Source organism: Acartia tonsa, chromosome 3 (assembly GCF_053477335.1).
Source record: "Acartia tonsa isolate MP-2025a chromosome 3, ASM5347733v1, whole genome shotgun sequence".
NCBI classification, from domain to species: Eukaryota; Metazoa; Arthropoda; class Copepoda; order Calanoida; family Acartiidae; genus Acartia; species Acartia tonsa.
Window position 1 is genome coordinate 47,698,992 of NC_137262.1, and position 27,853 is coordinate 47,726,844.

Consider the following 27,853-nt stretch of genomic DNA (forward strand, 5'->3'; position numbering starts at 1 on the left):
CATTGATAATTGATACCAGAACCTATTTCTTGTTGGTTGAACAAATTATTAAAGAAGGTCTCTTCTTTTTTAAAAATCTGATAAACTAATTCAGATGATATATACAGACCTGCATTTTTCTATCTTTGGAATCTTACAGTCAAACAAATATTACAATTGCATTTCTGCTCCGTTTTATCATCTGAACAGGTACTTCTTTGCAGAATAAGATCTTTATTATTAGGCTAGCAAGTAATTCAGTTAAATTACCAGTATTTTTTGGCAGTACTTAAGATATTTCAACAAGTACTGCATGTGCCAGTTGGAAACACAGGGTTGTTAATGCTATAGTTCACATTCATTAAATATACAGAAGCTCAGAAGCTCTCAAATGATTAAAATTGAGAAGGCTTGAATAAAGCAAAATATAATTTCTACTAAGAAGTTTGTTCTTGTTGTGTAGTATAGCTCTAACCGCGCGTTTTTTGAGAATTAGACATACCATGTAAACTATTTCAGTATCACCTACTCTCATTATTTTTTTTGTCACAATGGACACATACCATGCCATATTTGCCTGTTAGTGTAAGGATTTTTTCAGTTTACTTGTTTCATATTATAGTTTAGATGATAAGTTTAAAATAATCTCATCTATCTTTGAAGATATAATTTGCAGTAGAGAAATGAAAAATATTCTAGGTGTTTCAGAATTGTCTCAGAAATATTCTGGGACAATCAATACAGATTCACCAGGCTTTTATCATTGCTTTCGTCAATTAAATTCAAGATAAGGATGGTTTATTAGCCTAATTGTAGATTATATAAACTTAAAAGTATCTACTTTAAAATTTATAATTAGTAAAAGAATATGAATTTTTTTTATTATTTTTCATTGATAGATTGGATTATATGACTAAAATATCCAGTTAACATATAGATTTGCTCTTTAAACTTTGTAAACTAGCTCACTGAAACAAACAATTCATTTCATAATTATAGTAGAAAGAAAAATTGAAACCCAGCAGCCAAGAAAATGTATTTTGAAAAAAATCATAGTAGGGAAGCTACAGCTACGATTTAAGTAAGAGTGGTTATGAACTCACAATACCTTCCTAGAACACCCCTGCTAGTCAGTTTCTTTGGCGTGCTCAGGTAAACCTGTACCTGGCTTAAGCTAGCTGTGTGTGGTAGGAGGGATAAAATAAATAAAATATAGAGTTCTTTAAGAATTTTTCCATTTTCCCCCCTTCTTGGTGAGAAAAAACTAGGGGGAAAAAAATAAAAATTTTTGTAGCAGGGGAAAAAAAATCTTGTGCAGAATATACACCCCTACATACTCTAAAAAGCTGTAAATCAATGTATCAATATGATTATTCATCTATCTTCGATAACCTGATTTATGAAACAAATGATACAATTCAAATTGTTGACCACCTACCTTCCAAAGAATTTCTTGATGTTCTTCTACTGAAGGATTATAAGACTGACCAGCGTGGGGCAACTCAACTGCAGGGACAAGAGTCTTATTCTTCTGCATACTTAAAAAACACAATTTGTTATGTACAAAAGTGATCAAAATTGACGAATTAGTATTAGTGCTCTGGCAGTTACTGACAAATAATTCTATGTTTGAACAATTCATTGTCTTAAAAATCTAACAGTGGAAATGAAATACACAAATTTAAGGCAAAGGCATTGCCCCCATATCACTCATATCATGTCACCTGGAATTACATTTCTTAGACCCTTTAGTTGTGACGCAGTGGTAGCCCAAGATTCGAATCCACTACCAATCCGACGCACGATCAGCGTGGTGTACGGCGTTTTATGCCATAGTCGCGGGTTGTAGTCAAATAAACTTACTTGACTTTCGGCACGTGTTTGTTGCTAGTCATAGTATCAATGTGTACTCTGGTGTTGTGTTTGATCCACTGACTACTCAGAAGTAGTTTATCAACCTCTTTCTTATTCACATCGGGATCTTAAACACAAACAGAATGTCAAAAATCAACATGAAGCGCAGCAATAACAAGCTGGCAATTTGTGTGAATAACCGATTGTCATCCAGCTATTAAATCCTAATTCAGAAAGCAACAGGATGTACTTTTGTCTGTAAATCAGCTAAGATCTCGTAAATACTAGACCGATCGTTTCACAATTTTTATTGAAGCTTTAACTTGGCCCAGTAAAGGACACAAGGAGGAGCAAACCATCCCTCCCCCATCACTTGGAGATGTGGCTCATAGAAATTTATGCCAACCCCCGCCTCCCCCTTCTTAACAATGACAAAAAATTAATGTGGCTGGTGACTCGTGAGGACTTAAAACTCCTCCCCCCCCCCCAAAAAAAAAAAAGTATTTTTTGTTACAAAAAGCAATTACCTCCCAGAAGTTTTTCTTGCTTCTAATAATAACCAAAAATACCCCCTCCCCTCCCACCAAAAATTGTTTAAATTTACCTTCATCGTCCCAGAGATCATGGGCGAACTTTGTTCTCAAATATTCTTCATCAATATTTTCTCTCTTCTTTTTCTCATCCATTGCTCTTTGCCTGTAATATATTTAATAAGTACCTTACCAATAGTACCTAACTAAAAAAAATTTTGCAAAAAAAAATTATTTTGGTAAGTATCCCCACTTTAAAATGTTTAATAAGTTTAAAATGTTTTTTTTGTATGGTCGATTTTTCTTAGGAGGGTGGTGGATCAATGAGAAGCTATACTGTAAAGAAGAACCATATCGGTTCAGCGGTTAGCGATATCCTTCTGTACACACAGAGGTCCTATTACTTTATTATAAGGATTACCTGCTTTTTCGGATTTTATCAATCTGTGATACAATCTTCTTATCCTTCTCCTCCAGCGCCTTCACAACTACTTTTGATCTAAAACGAGGATGCCAACATCCATAAAAGCGAAGCACTGAAACGGTAGGACAAACGGACATTAACACTTATATAGTGCCAGAACTGAATAACCAGAATATAAATGTATAAGAGTCGGAGCATTTTAAGTAAATTTGTTGAAAAATTGCTTGATGCGGGGTAATGTTTAAGGACATACTTACATTTTTAGGACTTGAATATAGAGTTGCTTCGCTTATAATATTGTACTTTGTTTTCCCAGGAATCATTATACCAATAATTAGATTAATCGGATAATTAGATCATATAAAAATTTGTTGTTAAAAAAGTGAAAAAATCAACATGTTGAAAATGGACGTACGGACATTCTAGTAACGATTATAGAGTTGCTACGCTTTCTACATTTGTACCTTACTACAGGGATCACCATGCAAAATTAGAAGTCGATAAGACAATTCTGACGTGCCTAAATTAACGGGAAAAGCTATCCGTTACGGACGGACCCTAATTATAGAAAAGCTTCGCTTTTAATTATCAACAATAAAATATTCAATAATAATATTCATAATAAAATTATATGTCTGTTGTTTTTTTTTTGGGGGGGGGGGGAGGGGGGGGTACACTTTCTCTGAACATGTGTATTATTTGGTACTGGATTTTATTACTTGGAACTTACACCAGAGGTGGATTCTTCAAAAAAAAATTTGCCCCACTAATCACTTAGTGGGGCAAAATTGTTATCGTGAAAAATTCTCCAAAATCACATAAAAATCTACAAAAATTATATAAAAGCTTATGTTCATAACCATTCTATGATTTTGTTTATTTTTTGTAGATTTTTAATGTGATTTTTGTGGATTTATCACGACGTAATAATCCAAGATTCTAACTTGCATTATTATCTTAGGATGCTTGGATCCACTTCACTGCAGCATAAAGATTTAATGAGTATTTACAATTAAGAAAATCAAAGCCAAAACATCCAACCTATTATATATTATTTTATCGAGATTATCTTAAAGACATTTTAGTGATTTTAATTAATTTTAATCCATTTTATCAATCTTATGATTTTATCCATAAAGTATAATAATAAGGCATCCCATTTCTAAATCATAATAAGAAGGACATTTTTAATTAATTATGAATTTAAACTAATCACTTGGGCCTCTGTTAGCCTGTACCATAAAACCTTGTACTCAATTATTGTGATTTGTGATTAAAGCTAATAGCAATGTTTTTGTACACAAAGTTTTATGTTACACGTGTACAGGGCTCCAGTTCTTTTTATCCATTCAGATAGGGATGTATGCCATGGAGTAATTTGGGCGCTTAAAGTCAGACTACAACATTTATTTCATCTGTGAAGTTTGTACCTGGCAACTGGACTAAAACAACAAGGCCTCCAGCCAGAGGTCTCTGTCTACCTAGCCCATCAACATTGCTAGGCAATAAGCTTCACATCACAGGTGTGTGTTTACGCGATAACAATTTTGCCTCACTAAGCGAATAGTGGGGCAAACTTTTTTTAAGAATCCACCTTAGATTATCATTTACTTTCGTCAAGTGAAACAATGTAGATGGCTAAAATAACAAAAAACTTCCCCTCCATAAAATGTCTAATTTGAGGTTGTAAACGTTACCGTACCAGAAAAATGATAGCAAGAATAAATTACACGAATATTACATTAATATTTTAACTAAATAAATAATATATAACAAAAAAAGTTTTGCCCCAGTTCCTAGTCCATTTCGTGAAACTACCTGGCCCGAATGAACTCAATATAACAAAAGGTCTTAAAACAGTAAATACTTGAAATATTAGTGAAAATGCCTACATTGGTTGTTTTTTTCTATTAGGAATTGGATCCTCAGCACCGGGTAGACCATCCAACAAAGCAAAACATCTAAAAATAATTAAAATATTATTTAAAATTATTACAGCTATAATGATTCAATGAATGCTAAAGCAAATTTATTTATGTTAAGAAAAAATTTCTAAATAAATGCAATAATGGCGCAAAGTTGAAGAAAAAGCGCGTAAATTCAGTGTTTTTCGATGATTCATGTTTCATTACGCTCTCTTAGAATTATTAAGGCTTAACTATTTTTATTTAATGATTGTTGATACTAGTTGAAACGATGAAATGTGCAATTTTTTTGAGTTTTTGTCGTTTAATTCGCCTTCTTCTACTATAGCAAACTTCATAACTGAAGAAAATTTTTAAGTGAACTATGTACCAACGAGAGCATGTAATTTAATCAAACTGTTTTTATAATTACATTTTTCAGCCATTTTACCATGATTACTTTTTTCATTCATTTAGCCCTATATGACAAAAACCAAAAATATAATAAAGAGGAGTATTCACGAACGAGAGCAAGTGATTCTAAGAATTTTCCAACGGTGATTTTATGTTTTTTTTGTGAATATACTAGAAGTATGTTTAACATCGGTAAATCAATTTTAAAATATAAGTTTCACAATGGTTCCCTATAAATAAAACTTCAAGGTTCAAATAAAATAAAACACCAAAAAAAATGCTGTAAATTACAAAAGTACACTAATAAAACTATTTACAATATTACAGGTTACCATCCTTTTTTCTAAATTAACATTTTACATTGAAAAAGTTGACTTTAGTGTCACAGCAATTGAACTCAACAAAACATTTGATGATGTATAGTAGGGTGGGCCCATTTCACCCTTTTTTTAGATTTTACTGTTATCATAAGTTGTGGAAGTCATATATATGTATGACTAGAGTTGGCTCGATATAACTATCTCCCAATTGGCTAGTTTTCTATATGCATATCTATTTCTCAATAAATCTATTTTCCTCATCCGGCATTACTATCTAAAAGAAAGTAAATGTTTAATAATTTAAATGATTTTAAAAAAGATTTTTTAAATCATATTTGTTTTACATTACCATCGCCAAAGGGTTAATATCATTACAATTTTAGTTTAATATTTGAACACACAAAGTGTCGCCACTATCGAATTCTTTTAAAACAGAGTTTTCTTAAATTTATTATATTATAAATTTAAATTTTCTTTTTTATGATTAGAAATTAAATACTTCAGTATAATGTAAATAGCAACATGAAATGAAAAAAATGAATTTATTTTCAATAAAGTAAAATAATGGGTCTTATCGTTCTGGGCAATGAGAGTTAATTATGGATTATTGGAGCACTATGAGTTTTAAACATATATTCCTTGGAAAACTTGAGCTCGATTATAGACATTTATTTCCTATGTAGATCTGACATGGATCTTGAAACAATTAAGCAGGCCGTTTTGTACATGTTAAAAATTGGAAGATTTAATTAAATAAAAGTTATTGCAAATATACTTAGTAAATAAGCCCCATTCAAGTTTCAAAAGTGACTTGGCTCTTATGGCTGCCGGCGCGCGGGGGGTATAAATAGTAACCACCCCCTTATAAAAACAAAAATTAAAATTCCTTCAAACACAGGCATGTTGCATATCAAAATGACCGCATTGAAATGCTGTTTACAAATCTGAAAACCGTTTTGAAAAATATTGCTCCTAGTTCGAATAAGATCTCATTAAGTACCTAAAAACAGCTGATTTAGTCAAAATTGTTCATTTTAGTAGGTTATTTGAAAATCATTTCAGACTGAATCAATATTTTTCAAAACGATTTTCAGATCTGTTATCAGCATTTCAATGCGGTCATTTTGATATGCAACATGCCTGTGTTTGAAGGAATTTCAATTTTTAGTTTTATAAGGAGCAGGCACATTTTATACCCCCCGCGCGCCCGTTGTTTTTGGATTAAAAAACCTCTTTCAAGTTTTACAGGGTTTTGTATTGGCCCAGTAACCCTTGCTAATGTCTACTAATGTGAAATTCCAAAATCGACCCACCCTAATGTATAGTCAAAAATCCCTAACATTTCAAGGTTATTTTTCATTTAAAAACATATTTTTTTAAAACCATTGATATACCTATTAGGTATATTCACAAAAAAACATTTAGAATCACTGCTGGACGGTGCTTAGAATCACTTGCTCTTGTTCGTGCATACTCCTCTTTCTTAAACCACTGCACTGCTGAAAGTTGCTTAACTTCACCTGCTCTCTTTCCTACATAGTCCCATTTAAAATGATATTAAAATAACATACTTGAAATTTTTAGCTTTTAGTTTGCTCAGATTTTTGCTATACACTGGAGCTTTTTTCTCCTCTTCTTTCATCTTTTTTAGTCTTTCTTTCTCCTCATTTTCTTTTTCAGCCCCCGCACTGTCAAGCATAAAGAGATCTTCATCTTTTTTCTTTTCATGGCCTCCGCCAATTCTCTCATTAAATCTTTCCTCCTCTAAAACAAATATTTTGGTTGTAGAAAACTAGAAAAAGAAAGGACGAAAGATGAACAAAACTTCATGTAAGGGTTTCATAAGGAAAAAGGATAAGAGGATGAATACTCACCCCTTTTTCATTGTAAAATACTACTTCCCCCCTACTAAAATAATTCGTCTGCTATTTATGTAAACCGCCCACGGCTTTTTGCATCGTAATCATAACCTATTCTATATATAGAAAAAAAAATACAAAAAAATTTTTTTTCTTATTATTATCATTATTCTATAACTTATTAGGTTTTTAAAAAAAATTTAAGAAAATATTTAAAATATAATTTGATTTAGGATCTTAAATAACGAACAGCCAGGGACGGCTTTGGTCTGGTAGAAAAGTTTGTTACGCCTAGTTTAAAAATTGGAGGATTTACCTTTTATGATCAAAAATTTATTTTTTTTTAAATTAGCTTAAATGTAATATTTAAATCTAATTAACATGATAAAACTTTTAAATGTTTACTAATAACAAAATTAATAGTTCAGCTGTAAGCCACCAGGATCGCTAGTTGTCTACTTCAAATTCTTACTTGAAAACTAAGGATAAATATTAAATAAAATATTTCAAAACTGTGTAATAAAAATTAGTGAATAATCTGTAATGCTATCTACGTTTTTTCTAGGATAATACTCGTTTTTACAATATTTTTAACATTTTCAAGTGATGTTATTTAGCCCTCAGGGTTTGGCCCTTTAGTGACGAAAATCCAAAACAAGAAAAATACAGACAAAATAAAATTAGATGAACTCTTTGATATTCTAGTTCTACATTCAAAGCTAGATGGCACTGAAAAACTGATTATTATGATTTACAATCAAGTTCTTATATAAATTTGTAAAAACGTTTATTTATTAAGTAATAAAAGTTAGATAGACTGCAATATGAATCTTATAAACTAATAATGTGTGTAATAATTAAAGTCAGTAGCAAAGTTAAGAGAAATTAATAATGATAATTTTATATTCTTTTATCAGGTTTTATCAGAATTGGTAATATTTCTAAATATTTCTATATCATCCTATAAAAATCAGATGTATGCTTCAAACGGCAACTTTAATTGTCTGGAAATTACATTTAATTTTAAAATATTCCCATTTTGAAAAGTGGTGGAATAACACTAAAAATTTAGCGCGGCAATTGCTCAATATAGGCCTCTAGGCCCACTGCCTATTTTATTCCTCCAAATACCTTGATTTCTCTCTTTTATTATTTTCTCTATGAAGGGTTTTAAGTCCCAGCATGAAATGTAGATTGTAGAAGAAACATATTTTTCGCTCACAATTTTTTTTAAAATAAGGAAGGATCTATAAGGATTTCGGATAAGAATTCTGAATTGGCTGACTAATCTGATTGGCATCCCAGAATCGCAACGTATTACAGACACCTTTCCGCGGATATTAAAAAGGAAAATTGTAAGACTTAAACCTTTTTCGTTTGGGGTTGAAGGCTCAGGCTAGCCAAACTGGTATTAGTTCTATGATTTTTATTTATGAGTCGTAGAAAATTATCTGTTATTCGATGCTATACATGATTTTTCAATATGACGGAAAACTGTTTCTAATCCAGCGGATATTAATCGGTTTGGAAGCCACACTGGAAATGAAATTATTGTACCTAGTCCCTCCTCAACCTCGGTGACATCGATGTTGACTCTCCAGCTTTTCTTATTTTTCTTGGAGGCCCGGGTAATCTTGGGCGGACCCATAACAACAGGTTTCTGTGCCATTGTGTGGGTCTGGAAAAAAATAGGTTTCATAAACAGTAAAAAAAATAACAAGTTGTATCACAGATTGTTAGGACACTTTTAATATTTTAATGCAGGGATAGATTAATGGATGATAAATTAATCTTTCACATAAATATCTTGCAATAACAGGGTCGTAAATTTTGAATTGCAGGAAAGACAAAGATTTAGCTAAAGCATAAAGAGGAACATATATATAAAAGAAAAAGAGTCATTTCAATACATCCCTTGATTTTTTAGATTTAGGTTAACATTATAACATTCGCATTTTATAAGAATGCAATTTGAAACTTGACGATATCTCCTTATTTGCATCTTTTCTCCTTGTACTTGATGAACCTCCTGAGATTGAGCTTGACATTGCTGATGATGGCGAGGCTGTCATCGCTCAACTCCGACTTCTGCATCTTCAGCTTTATCTTGAAACTGTTCTCGATTGCCTGCACCAATGAATATTATTTATGAATAAAAAACAGTAAAGATTTGAGAAAAATATCTTGCAACTAAAGCATATCTCACCATTTCAATAAAAAAGTTAAAACGAATCCTCTGATATGTAGGCTTCTAATAATGTGAATTTTAGTAAAATTTAGATCAAAATAGATCAATAAAAAATAAGCATTAGTAAATATTTTTTTTACATTTCTATTTTATGTAGGTATCAAAATTCTTTAAAATCATAAAAATTAATTCCTTGAATTTCGGTAGCAGATTGAGACTAAAGAAAACATTGTCTGTATAATCTTCACTGAAGGCATCAAAGAGTTTATCAAGAGATTCTGTTACCACTCTGAGATCGGCATCCTGCAAAATTAATGGATATTTAATTGAAAGACCTTTGTCTTAAAAGTCATTTTGCAAAACTGATAGAAATTAAGCTTTGATTATTATTGCATCAAGGAGGTATTCAATCACCTCGATATTTATGACTGAGAAACCATGCATAATATACCAAATAAAGGAAGTTATTATATTTAGAAGAAATTATTCTAGATTTTCTTTTTCGCTTAACATCCAATATGAGTATATCAGATTTTTTGGATCAATTTGTCTTCAGCTTTGCTCATCGAGCACTGAACCCTCTCTTCGCTCTACCCCCCAACCACATTTTAAATTAAATTGAATATTCAGGGTGGGAAGGATAGTAGAGACTATCCCCCAAGTTCTTAATAAAACCTAACCTTACCAGACCTCATGTAAAACATATAAACAAAACTCTTATTTCATATAATACCCGCCCCGCCCCCCCCCCATTTATTTTAAAGGGGTAGGTGCACGAAATGCATTTGAACTTTATTAAGTGAACTGCATATTTTTTTCCTAGTTAATGGGTTAAACTACATTTATATGGCATATATTTGAAAGAATTTCAATTTTTTACCACGTAGTTTTTAAAATATCACGACTTGAAAATTGTCTTTTTGTAATATATGCAATTTAAAAAGATTTTTAAGTCTTGGTATTTTAAAAACTACGTGGTAGAAAATTGAAAATCTTTCATATAAATGCAGTTTAACCCAGTAACCATTGAAAAATATGCGGTTCACTAAATTGAGTTCAAATGCATTTCGTGCAACTACCCCTTTATTTCAAATTATGGGGAGGGTGTAGTTTCTGTGCTCGACTAGGTAGCTTGGAGTAAAAAATCTACCTTGCAACCTCCATCAACAAGCCAAGAAACAAGAATCTTAAAAACTTCAGCTCCCTCTTGGCTTCCTGTACCCAAGGTCTTGGACAGAAGAATACTAAAAAACAAAAATAATTAACTTCTACAACTTCTTCCCTCACAACTGAAAATGACTCAAAAATTCAAAGAAAAACTTAAAACAATATATTTTAATGATGCTTGAATCCAGTGAGACTGACTTAAAATTTCAAAAAGATTGTTTGCAGACACAAGATTCCAGAAACTTACATGATATACAGTATGACCCTCGAAAAAGTATTTTTTAGCATCTGCAGCCCTTATTTCTCAATAAATTATTAAAAAAAATGTATATGTCCTTGTTCTCAATAGATTTCCACATAAGTAGATATAAAAAATTTAATTTTACCTCCATTAACTCCGGAGATTTTTAGAGCTAAAGTTTTGAAAAAGTGACTGAGAAAACGAATTTTTTTGTTTCTCATAATTTTTGGATGGTTATATTATGTTTTTATGGCAACTGAATAATTATACACAAAGAAAAACAAGTTAACTAATTATTTCTTTTTTATTCCACCAAAAAATATCAATTTTATATGGCAAAAAATACTACTGAATGAATTGATTATTTGCAAATTTTAGGTTATTTATTTACCCATATTTATGAAAAAGATTAATTATGACAGTTGCTCCGCCCCCTTTTCTGACATCTCAATCATTTAATAGGGGGTTAATTAAGTTTTTTAGACTAAAAAATCATTATGTTCTAATTTTATTTTCTTTATAACTTTTTTGTTATTAAAGATAAAATTATGAAACAAAAACAATTCTGCTGCTATTTTCATAAAGATTTATTTGGTTTTTTAAAATATCATTAAACTAAAAAGACTCAAAAAATATGTGTAAAAAAATGCTTTTTACTCAAAGCCTAAATTTTTTATTTCATTTTTGTATAAAGTTTCTGCTAGTAACAAAAATAAAAGGACTTCTACCTTAATTTTGCTAAAAAAAAGTCGTTTCATGTTAACAGTTACTTTTTCCTCAGTCCCTTTTTCAAAACTTTAGCTCTAAAAATCTCCGGTGTTAATGGAGGTAAAAAAAATATTATTATATCTACTTATGTGGAAATCTATAGAGAACAAGGACATATACATTTTTTAATAATTCTTTGAGAAATAAGGGCTGCAGATGCTAAAAAATACTATTTCGAGGGTCATACTGTATAATAGACCCCTTGGTCCGCATGGAATTAAAACTATCAACATCAAACATTTCTAAAATGGAAATAAATGTTTTTAAATTACATAGGACTAAACTATATGTTCTTTTATCATGTAAAATCCTTAGATATATTAAATAGATGTGCAACTAAAAAGTGACCAACCTTATATCTCCAATGATATTGACAATGTTCATTCTAATCTCTGAAGTTTGGGTAGATTGACCCACTTCTACAATAGCCTCCAATTCTTTCTGGGTAATATTCATTACATTTTTACCTAAATAAAAACAAAAACCTTTAATATTCTTATAAAAACGTAAATTGACAAAAAAACAACTCTATTTTAAAAATAATAAACTTTAGTTTGTCAGTTTTTAAAGAGAACACCAGTTGAAATTCTGTATTAGACTTTTTTTGTCATATTCCCATTCTCTATCAAATAGATTTCTAAGCCAAGATGGTAAAACAGACACAATAAAATTTTTTCACTTTCCAACCAATGATGTGTCCGGGTTCTTACTGTAATGTTTTCGTATTGGCCCTTTTACTGAGAAGGAATCTAGATCCTCTATTTCTATCAAGTTAGTGCAGTAATATATATCTTAATTACAATTCACTAGTCCATATGGATGAATCAAGTGTAGTCTGTAGAATATACGTGGATAATATTATGACAGAAGAAAAAATGTCATTCATTTAGCTAGCTATTTCCCCTATTATTTATTGGCCAAGTCATTCATCCAGTAGGAGGGGAGAAGATGGGGAAAAGGGAAGGATTGGTGAAATATTCATTTAGCCTGCTACAAGGTTCACTTTATTAGATAACATGAATATATGTTTTAAGATCCAAGTAATAATAAATCTATAAGTGCATGCAACCTTAAATTGAACTCACCCTCTTTATCTGTGCAAATCTTATTTGTAACAGATCTCATACAGGAGCTGGCAGCGTCCAGAAGCTGGATATCATTCTTCTCCTGGACCAGAATGGTTCCCAAACTGTTCCAGGTTGAAAATAGAGCGGCTGCACCCCCAAAATCATCCACGCTCAGCACAGTCAACATATTACTAAAAAATGACACAAATAGTATTTTTGCTAAGGGTACTTAAAGGTGGGAGGGGGAGGCGGAAGTCGATCCCCCACACTTTGAATTTTAGTTTTAAAAAGAAAAAGCAAATAAAAAAATTTTCTCTCTCGAGAGATCATCTTTTTTTTAGTGGCGATTTCTCTTGGAAGGGTCGAAGTACCTTACCCCAGAATAGTAATAAATCTTTCAATGACCTGCAATGAACGGTTCAGTGGTTAGCGAGACCCTTCGATACAAACACACAAACAGAAAAAAATCACGTTACTTTATTTAAGTACTAGTGGCTTCGCCCCTAGCCTCTAGGGGCTTTGCCCCAAGAGGTATAATTACATCTTCTATTACTTACCCAGCAGAACGGATCACAAATTTTCGCACCTACCCAGCAGGAAAACATTTTGCGATTAAATTCGCAAAATTCGTAAAATTCGTAAATTTCGTAAAATTCGTAAAATTCGTAAAATTTGTAAAAAAAAAAAAAAAAAAAAAAAAAAAAATGGGGGGGATTTTTTTTGTTTTTGGGGGGGTTGGGGGTGTCCCACCCCCCAAGAAAATAGCTTAAAACCACCACAGGACCAATAGGTAGATACCCTGAAGAGTAGAATCCGATCGGTTCAGTGGTTACCGAGATCTTAAGGGACAGACAGACGGACAGACATCGTTCTACTTTGTATTATAGATTAGTATAAGGATTAATACATTTTGCAAAAGTACTAGAGAAATTTTACCATCATTAAAGATCATTTAATATATTACCTTAGACATAAAAAGCTTCTTATTCTTAAGTTTGTGTGACTTTTAAATAACTCTTTTCCCTAAAATAAACATTAAAAATTAAACAAAATATTCTCTTGAGTTAGGATAGAAAAAGGAAAACCTAATAATACATAGGATAAACATTAAAATCTTTTAAATAGTGTCATTAAAAAAGGCAAAAAATCATTATCTAAGCCCTGTTTTTTTTAAACATTTTAATTAAGGAAAAAAATGCACAAACCTTTGCAGAATCTTGGAGGATCTGTTGGACATTTTCAGGCAGTGAGTTTGCCTTATCCAAGAGTGCCTGAATCAACTGTAGGGACATCACTGCTTCCACAAACACGGGATTTACAACCTTGAATTATATAATGATTGAAAAGGGAAAAATAGAATATTATTAAATAGACTATTCCTGTTTAATACATATAATTTTTTATAATTTTATTTTCATTATCTACATTATTTAATTGAAGTACTGTACGTACCTGTACAACATATCCTCATTATGACCCTCATCTTCCAAATTTCATTTTCCATCTCTTTTATGCCCTCCGCCCATCTTTTACCTCTCTTTACCCCCTTACACCACCCTTTATTAAAGTACTGTACGTACCTGAAGATCCTCAGTCTTGCCTTCCACTGCGTCAACATCATCTTCACCATTATCACTCTCCTCCTCATCTTCATCCTCCCACTGTATACAAAAATGTTCAAGTTTTTTTATGGAAGTGTCATCATACGTTGTAGAAATAATTCCCTATACATGTAAAGGGGGTCATATATGTTCGCGTATTTTCCGTAAAGTTGGGTGTAACCTTCTAGTCAAATGCTCTTATTTAATTAAATTGTTCTTAATTATGACCAAATTATATATATATATTAAATGCAAATAATTACGAATATTTTCACCAAATAATGGCATTTGACTAAAAGGATACGCACAACTTTACGGAAATTGAGCGAAAAAAATTAACCCCTCTGTAAAAAATAAATGATTCTTTTCAATTATACTAGATATATAATGATTTTAATGAAAACCTGTTCATTTTCGTCTTCTCCGCCGGAACAAAGATTTGCAAGAATTTCAATGGCTGTTTGCTGATCACGCAGATTATTTAAACATTCCTTAATCAAAAACAAATATATTTACTAGATGCCTGTATAATTGGGATGTAAAATAAAATTTACATTAGAATGATAATTTTGCAATAATTCGTATATTGACATTTATTTGTTAACCAATTCAGAATGATCCTTATATAAAACAGCTTATGACCTCGCTTACTGCTCGACCGATATATGTCTCTTTTAGATTATGCTTATTATAGGTTTTAATCTATTTTGAGGGAATCTCCAACATCAAAAAAGAAATCGCACCTTCAATTCTAATTTTACTTTTAATTTGTAAAATTATAATTAAAAATGATTGGTTCGACTAACCTCAACCGATTCCCTTCTTTCAAAGGCCCCTAGAGGCCTCTAGGGGCGTAGCCACTAGTTGAATAATAAAATACCAACTTAGAAACTGCCTACCTTAAATTGTTTAATATCATTTGAATCCTCATTTCTTTGTCCCTCAATTTCCATTTCCATTTGTGTTTCATCACTTTCCGGTACAGCTGATGAAACTTCACAAACTAATTTCCTATAAAATTGATTAAAATCTCAGCAAGAAAGTGTATCACACGATTAAAAATTATATTGTGAATTAAATGAATTATGAGACAAAATGAATTGAAAATGATTGCTAAAATCTAAATATATCTTCATGTCTTAGGATGTTGAATTTTTTTAAGCGATTGATAACCATTGTTTACTATATATATTATAGAATGAAAAAAATACCTTGTATCTTGTTTAATGCTTTCAGCAAGAATTTCAAAAACTTTGGGACACATGTTGGATTCCAAAACTTTTTCTTCCAAAATTGTTGTGAAAAGTAGCACAGAGGATATTCTAAAAATAATAAATTGTATAAAAATCTACGAAAAGCCATTTCAGAGAACTTAGTGGACGTTCGAAAAGAGATTTTTTCATATAATATTCAGAAGGTATTTTATCTTTTTCTTAGCTATGAATTCCAAACAAATATTGTTCTATTGGAATACGCCCAACAAAGTAGCAAGCTAATGTAGGGAGCCCAGCTACCATAGTATATTTTTAAGAAATGTTTTTACCTTAACTGTTGATTTGGGTGGACTAAATATCTTTCCAAAACTCCTTGGTGTGATAAAATCTAGAAAAAATAGTTCACATAGATTTTAAAAATACAAGGATGACAACATCCATAAAAGCGAAGCACTGAAACGGTAGGACAAACGGACATTAATACTTTTATAGTGTCAGAACTGAATAATCAGAATATAAAAATGTATAAGAGTCAAAGTAAAATTCTAAGTAAATTTGTTAAAAAACTGCTTGATACAGGACAATGTTTATGGACATACTTACATTTTTAGGACTTGATTGCTTCGTTTATAACATTATACTTTGTTGTCCCAGGAATCAATATACCAAAATTCAGATCAATCGGATGATTAGATCACATAAAAATTTGTTGTTAAAAAAGTAAAAAATCGACATGTTTAAAATGGACGTACGGACATTTTGATGATGATTATAGAGTTGCTACGCTATCTAAATCGTACCTAACTACTAAAGGAATCACCATGCAAAATTTCAAATCGATAGGACAATTCTAACATGCCTAAATTAACGAAAAAAGCTATCCGTTACGGACGGACGGACCGACCCTAATTATAGAAAAGCTTCGCTTTTAAAAATCACAAGATTTGCTTTTATTGGACTCAACCGTTTTTATTTTTAGCAATATTTCCAGGAATATTATGGAATGAGACAATAAAAAGAATTAAAACTTGGTTAAAATGTTTTGACACTACTAGTTCGGAACCAACCATCAAGATTCAATATATTCAATGAATAAAAACTAAGGCACCATAATAATTTTCAGTCCAATGTTCCCTACCTCCCTGGGTATTTTTTAAACTGTTCAAATTAAAATACAGAAAACTTACTTTTTCAGAAACATCTTTATTTTGATCTGTTGCCGAAGACAAAAGATTTAGAATAGAAGCGGCTAATTCCGGGATGGTGGTCTCACCCAACAAGGACAAACAATATTCAAGAATTCCAGATTGTTTAAATAAACTAAACAAATAAATATTATTTGTTTGGTTTAATCATATTATTCATTCAGAAAAAAATAATTAAATCAAACTTATAAAATGTGTTTATCAAATCTCTATTTGGGTAATTTATGAAGTTAAAATCTTTTATCTTAATTAAGAAATAAATAAAAATACTTACTTTGAAGCTGTTGGACTAGCCTCCACCAAATGCCAAAGTAAATTCAAACCCTCTAAACATTTCAAATTATAATTTATCTATATAAAACTAGCGGCTGCGACCCTACCATCTTTGTATTCAAAGGGGTAGGGTGGGCTAAAAATTAACCAAAATATATTTCAATACTTCCAACAACAAAATTTAATTGACTACCTAATAATCATGAAAAATTCAATCAGGTCAGTGGTTATTATAAGTTACAGACAAAAAAAACCTTACTACCTACTCAAACCAAAAGAAATACTGAAACAATGAATAAAAATGAAAAAGAAAATACTACTTACCATTTAAAACTTCAAAGTCATTATCTTTTAAATCTTCAATATGTTTACTTCTATAGTTTGAAAAGAAGGTTTCTACTGGTGTCATAATATCCTGAATTAATTTATCATTTTCACATTTTTTTATTTCTTTAAAACCAATAACTTGTAAAATGTAGATTAAAATGGCATCAGGTAGTAAGTAAACAATACAGGATACAGAAAAACCAAGCTTCTTATTTTGAGCGGAATAAAATTAGGTTTTACAAAGATTTTCAAGGGGGTAATCTAATGAGGGGGTAAATGAGGGGTTTCAAAGTTAGTGGGAGGTAAACACTCCTTTTCCCCCTAACATGGACGTCTATGACATAAGATAGTTCAAGTTAATAAACTCCTCCCCCTAATCATTTACTATGGTCTAACAGGCTGAGAGGCCATTATAAAAAGTATTCAAACATTAGAGGAATCTATTTTGGGTAGCAAATACATATTAAATTTATTCTTTAATATGTTTTTTTTCTAATTTAAATATGAATAAATTCCTGGTTAACCATTTCTTCTGCTGTGTCTGGATTTATTGAGGAAATATTTCTAAAAATATACATTATTAGAACCCCTTATATCATTTACATGAATTTATCTAGCTTTTTCTTTATCTTTACTTTGAAAATGATTGGGATTTTCTCAAATTGTCCTATGAAAATTATGTAGATAAAACTTTCATTTAAAATACAAAGTAATTGCAAAAATAGTAAAAAACTATTTTTAATACCTACCTCTCCCTTTGTAAATTTACAGTAAAGGAGGGGTGTATATTCTAAAAAAGATTCATTTTGTTTCCCCAGCTGCCAAAAATATTTCATATTGGTTTTTTATATTGTTTTTTTACCTTCGCAGGTAACTAGCTTCTTAGAGCTGCAAATCAGTAGTCATTTATTATTTAAAGTCCTTCATTCAAAAAATGTTTACCTTAATGCTCCAAGAGCAGATAGTTGAACCATCTCCTCCTTCTCCACGACCAAGGGGGCAACTGCCCTGATCAGCCTCTTATTGATGATCAGCTTGTTGATAATCTCCAGGCTGGACAGGTTACCAAGGCTCTGACACCCACAGATTTTGTCCTCAGGGTTGCCTAAACATCGCATATAAGTAATGCTCTCTTGTTTAGATAACCAAGAAGAACTTAAATTTGACTACGTATCAAAGGCCTTAATAAAGTCAAACTAACAACAAATGGATAATATATCAACAAGTCACGAAACCCTTAAACTTTAAAAGCATATCTGCAAATAAGAGACTCACAAAACCTAAGGATTGCGCTTATATTTATCCTATTGAATGTGTAAACTCTTTTATCTTGGATATCTCAAAAAAGGTTGATGCTTTCAAACAAGCTCTAAACAATGGCCAGATGGGTTGATTTTGAAAAACTGTTAAATATTAAAATGCTTACTTGATTGAAGCTGCTCCATAATATTGCTTATGATCTTTTCTTCTGATCTTACTTCTGTGTTTTCGTCATGTCCATTCGCTCCATTTAATCCTAAAGAATCAAGTAAGTCTGTTTGCTAAAATATCCAAGACAGGCATAATATTATAATATACCTAAGTAAAATTTTTATTTGTTTATGATCTGTTTAATTTTATATGAAATAATATTTATTTTGAAAAAAAAATTCTCCTTCATTAAGAATATATCCCTACCTACAGGATCCGTCCTTCCAGTCTTGGACTTTGTCTTCCTTGCCTTCCCCATTTCAAAAATTAATATTTTTATTCTGAAACAATGGCATTTTATTCAACAAGAGCCAGTAAAAAAATAAAAAAGAGGCAGTAACAAAAAAGATAAAATAAAACAGGCATTTCTTTTTGTTTAGATGTTATTCTTACTGGACTTCATTATTATTTCATTATTTTTGAGCCAATGTGACATCTTAACATAGTTTAAGATGTACACACACAATCAAGGAGCCACATTCAAGGAGGTTGCAGGTTCGGATCCAGGTTCTACATCTTCTTCTTAGCAGTAAGACCGGCACCAGCGTTAAACTTGAAGAAAATAATGTCTCCATCCTCCACGGTATAATTCTTGCCTTGTTGCCTTAATAATAAATTTTCAAATATCATGAAGTTTTTTATAAAGGATTCTATAATCTTCTAGAAAATTTCCTTCATTATTAGGTATAAAAACAAAATGAAAAAGAATGAGGATAATAACTTAAGCCCCAATTACTAATTATCATAATTGAGATAAAATAATTTTTTGTTTGGCCTTAACTCTAAAAGATTAACAAAATAATTTTCCTACACCAGCAATTCTGGAAAATCATTAATTTTTTTTTTGTCGCTTTACATAAAAAATGCCTTGTCGAGCATATAAAACCCCTTTCCCTTTAAACTTTGAAATAACTTGAAAATGAGGGATTGGTTAGTTTTTTTTCTGCGATTGGGGGGAGGGGGGGTCAAGTTCTCGATAGGCTCTAGGTTGGTTGCAACCGCCGATTTTGACATAATTGATAATATTTTACTGACATTTGTCAAATATCTTGTCAAATAAAAACATTGAATTTGTACCTGTATTTGCCGTTAGCTTTGCAGGCGGACTCACTGCCGGCCTCCTTGAAGTCGGCAAACTTCATGGTCTCGGCCATAATGAAGCCCTTCTCAAAATCAGTATGAATACGTCCAGCGGCCTGGGGTGCCTTGGTTCCCCTGATAACAGATTTGTTTGAAATGAAACAGCAAAAATATTTAAGAATATTTGAGTTTTGGGGAAGAGATAGGTAGTGCTACTAAATTAGATGAATGATAAGTTACTATTGAACTTAAGTTTTTGTTTTTTTTCTAATGTTTTTCTCCAAAACAAGAAAGTTATTAAAGAAAAGTGAAGGGAGGGAAATAGAGAAAATTAAAGAGAAAAGAAAAATAGATAATACAAATAATAAGAGAGAGAGAGAGAGAGAGTGGAAAGGGGGGGCGGATGCAATGGAGTGGAATCAAAATATAATCGTAAAAGATCTCATGTGAGCATGCTTTATCAGTGAAAATTTACATATTCCCAACATTATGAACTTACTTTTGAATAGTCCAAGCTTTGACCTCATCAGCACCAGCGGTAAAGAAGTATTGGAGTCCCAGAGCTTTGTAACCCTAAATATAAAATATTATAAATAAACAGCAAGTTGTAGTCTTATCATTCATTAACTTGTAGCTTTTCTAGACAAATTAATTTTAACCCAATACCAATAACTGATAATAACTCTTTATTTATAGTACCTTATTAATACAAATTGCGTTTAAAGGCTTTCCAAGATCAAGCTGTTTCCCTTGTTTCAACTTGTTTAATTAAAAACCAAGTTGCCAACTTAATAATAAAAATCCGCAAAACTTTACCTGAACAATAATCTTATCCAGATTAGAGTTACACTTTTGTTCCTCCTGGTAAGCTTTCCTCTCCTCGTCAGAAGCCATCTCAGCCAGCTTCTGCTCAAACGCACCTAATATTTAGGCCATTACAAAAACGAACAAGTTAATTCAGTGGGATAATAAAAGGTTTTCTGTAAATTAGAGGAGGAAAGGGTTAAATAACTGTATGTCCCCATCCCAAGGACCTTGTGCCGACTCTCAATTGGGTCAATCAATAGTGCCGGGAATATTAAAACAGCACAGTTGCAGAAGAAATTTGCTATCATCAGACGAAAAAGGTCCTTGGAAAAGGGGGGCAGTTATTCACCCTTCCTCCCCTTGAAAAAATGACCCCTCAAAATAAATTTTTTTCTTTTGAAAACTAACAAGGATGACAACATCCATAAGTAGCGAAGCACAAAAAATTGTGGAGGGGAATACGTAGAAGTAGATTTAAAGTGTATTTATTAAAATCAAGAATAGATTTATTGGAGAAAATAAACACAAAACCTTGTTTTATTTTGTATGTTGAAAACGGTTAGAGTAAATTACATACTAGATGCACATAACAATGGGAAAAAATATTTTGAAACTGTTAATGCAAAAAAGTTTTAAAATCGGACCAAAAATACCAAAGATATGGAGAAATATGTCAAACATATAAAAATAGCCAAAAACCTGCTAAAAGGAAGTTTGGCCGCCATTGTTCTTTCTTAAAACGCCAGAAATTTAATTTTAATATCTTTAACTGAAAATTTTTTTAAAATTGAACCATAAACACAAAAGATATGGGGAAAAATGTAAAACAAATAAAAATAGCCAAAAACCTGCAAAAAGGCAGTCAGACCGTCATGGTTGTTTTCTTCAAACAACAGGAAATTTATTTTTGATAGGTATCTTTAACTGAAAAAATTTCGAAAATAGGACCATAAACACCAAAGATATGGGGGAAAATGTGAAAAATATAAAAATAGCCAAAAACCGGCAAAAAGGCAGTCTGACCGCCATTGTTGTTTTCTTCAAATGACGGGAAATTTAATTTTGATATCTTTAACTGAAAAAATTTTGAAAATCGGACCATAAACACCAAAGATATGGGGAAAATTTGAAAATTATAAAAATAGCCTAAAACCTGCTAAAAAGCAGTCCGACCGCCATTGATGTTTAATAGTTAATTGTGCTCCTTAATGATGGGAATGTTGTCAAAAAATTTCAGCTCTCTATTTTTTATAGGAGCCGAGAAAATCACGTTTTCCCCAATTCATTAATTACGGACGGACAGACGGACGGACATTGTGAATTATAGAGTAGCTTCGCTACTAAAAATAAAGTAATAGAAAAGTTTCTTTTTTAATAACTCTTACCAGAGAAGGGAATAATCATTGCACCAGGATCGTTCTTGTCAACATATTCCTTGATTTTTGGTAACCACTTATTCTTTTTTCTAACAGTTGAATATATTTACAATCAGGATTTTCAAAAGCAAAGCGTGTCTCATGTCATCTGTCATTTCAGGTGTTCGCAGGGGTGTATATTATGCAAATTTAATTTGACCCTGCTAAAGGAGGGGGGAGGGGGGTAATGTAAAAATTAAGATAACTGAAAACAATTTTTTCATTTTTCTCCCCCTCCTTGGTGAAAAAAAATTAAAAGAATATGTGCGAGGGGGGATAATATGAATAAAATAATGAGTTCTGAAAATAGTTTTCAATTTTATCCCCTTCCTTGCTGGAAAAAAACTAGGAGGGGAAAAGATATATTTTTTTGACTATTCTTTTAACACATCAGCTTCTCTTTCTTTTGCCTGTCCTTCCTTTTCTGAGCAAACTCTAGAGCTTTAATTCTAAATTTTATGATTGTAAATTTGCCTAATATAGTCTTTTTCTGACAAGTTCACCAGGTAGATCATAGGTTTGGCAGTAATGAACAGGTGCTTGTTCAACACCTAAAAAACAACAGAATTAGTTTGCATCAATTACGACTTAAGAATATTGTCTTGGTAACTATGTGGTGTATGTCTGCCTTCCTGGATTTGACCCCAGGTTCCCTTTATTCCTAATGTGACGCACACCAAGACGACTTTTTGTGCTGTTCGTTTACGTGGCATCTCTCCCAAGAGACGCGCACCAAACATAAACAAAGCGCATTCTTTTGTTTATATACGCACGGGCTTGTTGTTATGATAATGAAAACTCATGTTTTGTATGAAATGTGTTGTTAGCCGTGCTGTATTTTCCCTCAAATACTTCCTGGCTTGATGTGTTCAAAATCTAGGTAATTTTCTTTTACGTAGGAAACTGGATGTTTGAATATTAAGATTTTTTTTGTTAAATAAAATAATGCAATTTTATTTTCCTTAAATTTTCAAAGAAAGACCAATTATTTTTAAACTTATTATGTATGCGATTATTCTTATGTGCATTTATGATAATTTTATTCGTTTGCCATTTAATTCTATTACGTTTTTATATGGATTTATGCAATTTTGAGTTTAAATTCTTTGAAATATTTTTTTATCATTATTTGAAATCATGAAACCTATCGTTTTCGGATTTTTAAAAAACTTAATATTTTTGAATCATTATTTTTGATCTAAAAACAATATATAAAATTATGTATTAATTTTAATATTATTTTAGGTGTAAATGTTTCATGGTTTGTTCAATAAACAACTATTTGTAACACTGCCTAGTTCACTGGGGAAGTAGATGTCTGCTCTGTAGCAAGCAATATCTCGGAAATGGCTATTGTCTGTCCATATTCCTTGACAAATATCTAAGCTAAACTGTCTGCGACGTACAACCCAATAGGATGACTTGAAATTATCATTTAGTGTTAACATTAATTTGAAAAACAGATGACTTATATTGATAGCCAATACTTTAAGAGGAACAATTAAATACAAATACATATTCAAAGAACGACTGAAAATTAATTCCACTATTCTATATCAAAATAAAACTTTTAAGATCAAAAAGTAAACAGCGAAAATAAACTCATTTTCGTTTGGAGACTACTACTGTTTAAGAGGTCCTTGAGAATAGAAAGCATCAAATTCATTTGTTATGAGTTTAAAAAACGTGCATTTTTTATAGGCATACAATATACATAGCTCATTGAGAAAATACAATTTCGCTACTTCAAAAGTTACTTATTATAAAAAATCTCCTACCTCAATGTCAGCTGCATTCCAGTCACCAAACCTAATATGTCTCTTCTCATCCACTAATACTTTCTTAATCTTACAGAGAATGTCGTAGTCATTCTTCAACTTCTTCTCACCTCCGCGCACATACTTCCTCTCCACCTCCTCGAAGACCTTATCGAATCCTTCTTGGTCCTAAATAAGATAGAATTTTAAGAAGTTATGTCAATCCGAATACGTTTCGGATTTAATCGAAATTCGTGAAAATTAGATATTTTGCACGGATTAATTCGGAATCCGCAATTGTTTTGGTTCAATTCGCAAATATTTAATATCAGGATCAGAATCCAATTTTGTGCAAAGTGTCCCGGATCGCCATCTCTGATAAACTACCTGTTTTATAATTTAACTATGAAATAAGTCTATATTTTTTCAACTATCGTCCGTTAAAAAGGAGATTAAGTAGTCGGTATCTAATTCTGGTGGAATATTTTTAGTTATTGTTCTTATTACACAGTTTTCTTTTTATACTTTAAGTTCTATGTAATTTGAAACACTTCAATCGAAGGAGGAAAAATGAAAGAGAAGACAATGACAGATAAATTATTCTGATCAATAATAATTTAAAGCAAGAAAGGTAGATTTTTACATGGTTGTAATTGGTGAGAAAATTTTTCAAAAATCTTTTCTTTGAAAAGATAGGACAACGCAAATGAACTAATCTTTCTTCCATCTCTTTTCCTATCCCTGTATCCTTGACTCACCTTTAACCTCAATTCTTCATTGATGATATCCAAGTCCCTGACAGGGTCGACCTCTCCCTCCACGTGTGTAATGTCCGGGTCCTCGAAGGTACGACACAAGTGGAACATGGCATCACAAGCCTGAAAGAGTAAAGTATATTTTTTTAAAGTTAAAGTCTACCATGGTCTTGACAAGAACAATTTTACAAGTTGCACGTTGAACTCAACAAAATATTTGATGATATTTATCTTTATTGATAAAACTTATTATTTTTAGTTATATATCTATCCAGTAGATACTTTGACTCGCTTAATGCACTTGAAGTTGTGTAACTAACTTTATTCAGGTAAAGTTCTATCTTAAGATCTAAAATATTTGTAAGATCATTTTCTTTAAACATCATTGTCAGGTTTTCGAACTCGAAATTGGATCCTCCAATAAAATCATTAATCAAAATATACATATTAATATTAATCACCTTGATGTGAGAAAGGAAAGCATTTCCCAAGCCCTGTCCTTCGCTGGCACCCTTGACCAGACCAGCAATATCAGTTATATTTAAAAAGGCAGGAACCTAAATAAAAAAGTTAACTTAATAACTAGGTAATTCAATGCAAACAATATTTCAGAAAATTAAAATCAATAAATATAGTGACAGCACTTCAATAACAATTCATTGTACGTACATTCATTATGTATAATGTTTGAAAACGATATGCTTAAATCACTAGCAAGAGCAGTTTGAAAACGACGGAACTATTCTAAATGTAGAAAAAAATCGCTTTTAACAAGGATAAGTTTAAATGAAATTAATTAAGATTAAATTAATAAGTAGCTGGACTACTAAAATTAAATCATTACCTTGCTTGCGGGTTTATGATGTTCACAAAGAAAATCAAATCTCTCATCGGGAACGGGAACTCTAAATATTAAAAAAACTGTTCAGATTTTTCTTTTAAAACAAATGCAAACCAAAAAAAAAAATAACAACTCTTCAAATAGGTATTTTTTGAGCAAAACTTTTTACTAGACAAAAGGGTAATTGCACGAAGTTATTTACATTAAACCAGCTAATATTGATGTTTAGGTACAATACCTGCTCTCATTGGGATCAATGGTGCAGAAAGGAAAATTCTCAGCCGCAGCTATAGAGGTCTTAGTTATCACATTAAAGAAAGTGGACTTTCCAACGTTGGGCAGACCTAAAATAAACACAGCATTATCTCATTTGTATGAAGACTTTGGTTATAATTAAGAATACTTTGACTTAATATGAGCATTTGACAACAACCCAACACCAAACTTTACGTAATCGTGCGATAAAATAACCCTTTATTCAAATTAAGGTATAATATAATCACTACACATAACAAATACCATTACATACAAACAAACAGACCCATACAAATACGTGTAGAGTAGTTCTTTGGTTATAAATAAGAATACTTTGACTTAACAAGAGCAACAACCCAAAACCCAACTTTACGTAATCATGTGATAAAATAACCCTTCAAATTAAGGTACAATATAATCACTACACAATACATAACAAATACCATTACATACTAACAAACAGACCCATAAAAATACGTGTAATTGTGGAGCAGTTCTGCTTCTAAGTTCTAACCAAAAAGCGCAACTTACCTACAATGCCGCACTTGAGATTTGTTCCCATACGACCAATGAGAACAACTTTCTCCTCCTCTTCTCCTTTTTTCTAACATTGCGCATTTTTTGGGCTACCAATCAATCAATAACGAAAGGGGTAAATTTTTTGTTAAATTATTTAAACTTTGCAATTTTGAGTATAAATATTGAATACTCTTACTTTCTTTCCAAAAACAATTTTCTTTAAAAACTACTGTAATTATAGAGCCAGTAAATTATGTAGATTTAAATAAAACTTTGCAAAGGAGCATCATATCTTAATATTTTAATACATTCATATGATTGATATGGTAGTATTTTATAAACCTTAGGTGGCATTTTGGCTGAAATATATGAAAAATATAGTTTATAATACATAGCATTATAAAATATTATAAAAAGACTTTAATATTAGTAGTCACTTTGTTAGTTTAACAATGATATAATCACAAATTTCCACATTATACAACTCACTAATAACACTCAAGGAGAGAAAGAGAGGGGAATAGAAGATAAATCAATCTTTTCGCCATTATTTTTAGGATTTTCAAAGGACGGAAATTAATTTAACTTCCATTGACCTATCCCTGTATCCCTGAAGAATACTGCAAATTTAATTAAAATTTTGTTTCAGATCTTCAATACTGCTGATCATCAATTTTTCTTCTCCATCCTTTAGCAGTACAGCCTTTTCAGGTTCCAGGTTAACATCTGCCAGCCTGCAGTTAAGTGATCTGTCCGTTTGACTGCTAAGCAATGTCAGGAAAGGAAAATAATTTTTGTGAACTTCGGATAAAAGGTTTTTGTCTTCTGGATTGATTATTAATACAGGTCCATCCTAAATCAAGTCTTATATTACTGAAGTGATAATAAATATGAAGTATAACTAATGAAATCTCAGTATTTTCAGGATAAAGAGGGAGGTCATTTTCTAGTAAATCCCATAAAGGTGTGTGTTATAAGGCCTAAAAATAGTAGTAGAACGATAAGGTGCTCTATATATTTGTATTCCCTATTGAATAGAACAATAGGGAAGAAATTTTTTTTTTTTTTTTTTGATAACCGTACCTGGAATATCTTAGAAAAATAAGAAATTTCTATCAAACGCTTTGTTTGGCTCAAACTGACAAAAATTTAAAAAAATATAATTATAATAAATCAACCTGTAAAGAATGGCTTCTTCCTTAGTTTAATGGTATAGATTGTTCTTAACCTTTACATTGCACATAGGGGCAACAAGGGGCATCAATTCACCACCCCCAAATCAAGTTTTAATCATTCTATGAGTATTATCATACCCAATGTACATCAGATTTCAAAGGAATCGTAAAAATACGCTTTTTAAGTAAGCTTTCTAAAGTCTGAAAGTCAAGATATGCAAAAATTTTCTTACAGAAAAAGGCATATATTTTGTGTTTCACCAACAATTTAAAGTATTATAAAATCTCTTAGAATTAACGTAATTAGACAAAATAACTTCAGGTGAGTCATGCACTACATGTATTTTGACAATATAAAAGAAAAAAACACAAATTAAAGATATTAGTCCTAAATAATTCTAGTTGAAGTTAAGATTTTAGTTTATTTTTGTTTGTTTTATAATC

The 27,853-nt window shown here is 31.2% G+C and overlaps 3 protein-coding genes across 3 annotated transcripts in view; all 3 read right to left on the minus strand.

Annotated features, from left to right (window-relative positions):
* Positions 1–9,198, minus strand: part of LOC145314400 (ribosome biogenesis protein NOP53) — a 19,274-nt gene extending 10,076 nt beyond the window's left edge. Inside the window, exons 1-7 of the mRNA XM_080154286.1 lie at positions 8,842–9,198; positions 6,997–7,189; positions 4,680–4,748; positions 2,785–2,862; positions 2,438–2,529; positions 1,843–1,960; positions 1,418–1,517 (exon numbers count right to left, since the gene is read on the minus strand). Coding sequence (XP_080010412.1) covers positions 1,418–1,517; positions 1,843–1,960; positions 2,438–2,529; positions 2,785–2,862; positions 4,680–4,748; positions 6,997–7,189; positions 8,842–8,983 — 792 coding nt within the window. The 5' untranslated portion in view covers positions 8,984–9,198. The remainder of the gene's footprint in view (positions 1–1,417; positions 1,518–1,842; positions 1,961–2,437; positions 2,530–2,784; positions 2,863–4,679; positions 4,749–6,996; positions 7,190–8,841) is intronic.
* LOC145314398 (HEAT repeat-containing protein 3) lies at positions 8,962–19,127 on the minus strand. The gene is made up of 19 exons (XM_080154284.1): positions 19,013–19,127; positions 18,762–18,851; positions 18,278–18,440; positions 17,849–17,899; positions 17,333–17,421; positions 17,010–17,061; positions 16,718–16,850; positions 15,860–15,918; positions 15,528–15,638; positions 15,216–15,327; positions 14,721–14,807; positions 14,296–14,376; positions 13,921–14,037; positions 13,680–13,738; positions 12,734–12,906; positions 12,001–12,115; positions 10,623–10,716; positions 9,664–9,775; positions 8,962–9,410 (listed from the first exon to the last, which is right to left on the minus strand). The coding sequence occupies exons 1-19, from the start codon at positions 19,062–19,064 to the stop codon at positions 9,277–9,279; spliced, it is 1,884 nt and encodes a 627-aa protein (XP_080010410.1). The 5' UTR covers positions 19,065–19,127; the 3' UTR covers positions 8,962–9,276.
* LOC145314402 (obg-like ATPase 1) lies at positions 19,079–26,813 on the minus strand. The gene is made up of 13 exons (XM_080154288.1): positions 26,577–26,813; positions 26,247–26,319; positions 25,699–25,804; positions 25,464–25,524; positions 25,081–25,176; positions 24,623–24,742; positions 23,886–24,053; positions 22,582–22,658; positions 22,078–22,157; positions 20,702–20,805; positions 20,385–20,458; positions 19,883–20,020; positions 19,079–19,409 (listed from the first exon to the last, which is right to left on the minus strand). Exons 1-13 carry the CDS (start codon positions 26,625–26,627, stop codon positions 19,316–19,318), a joined length of 1,242 nt encoding a protein of 413 aa, XP_080010414.1. The 5' UTR covers positions 26,628–26,813; the 3' UTR covers positions 19,079–19,315.
* Between the last annotated feature and the right edge of the window lie 1,040 nt (positions 26,814–27,853).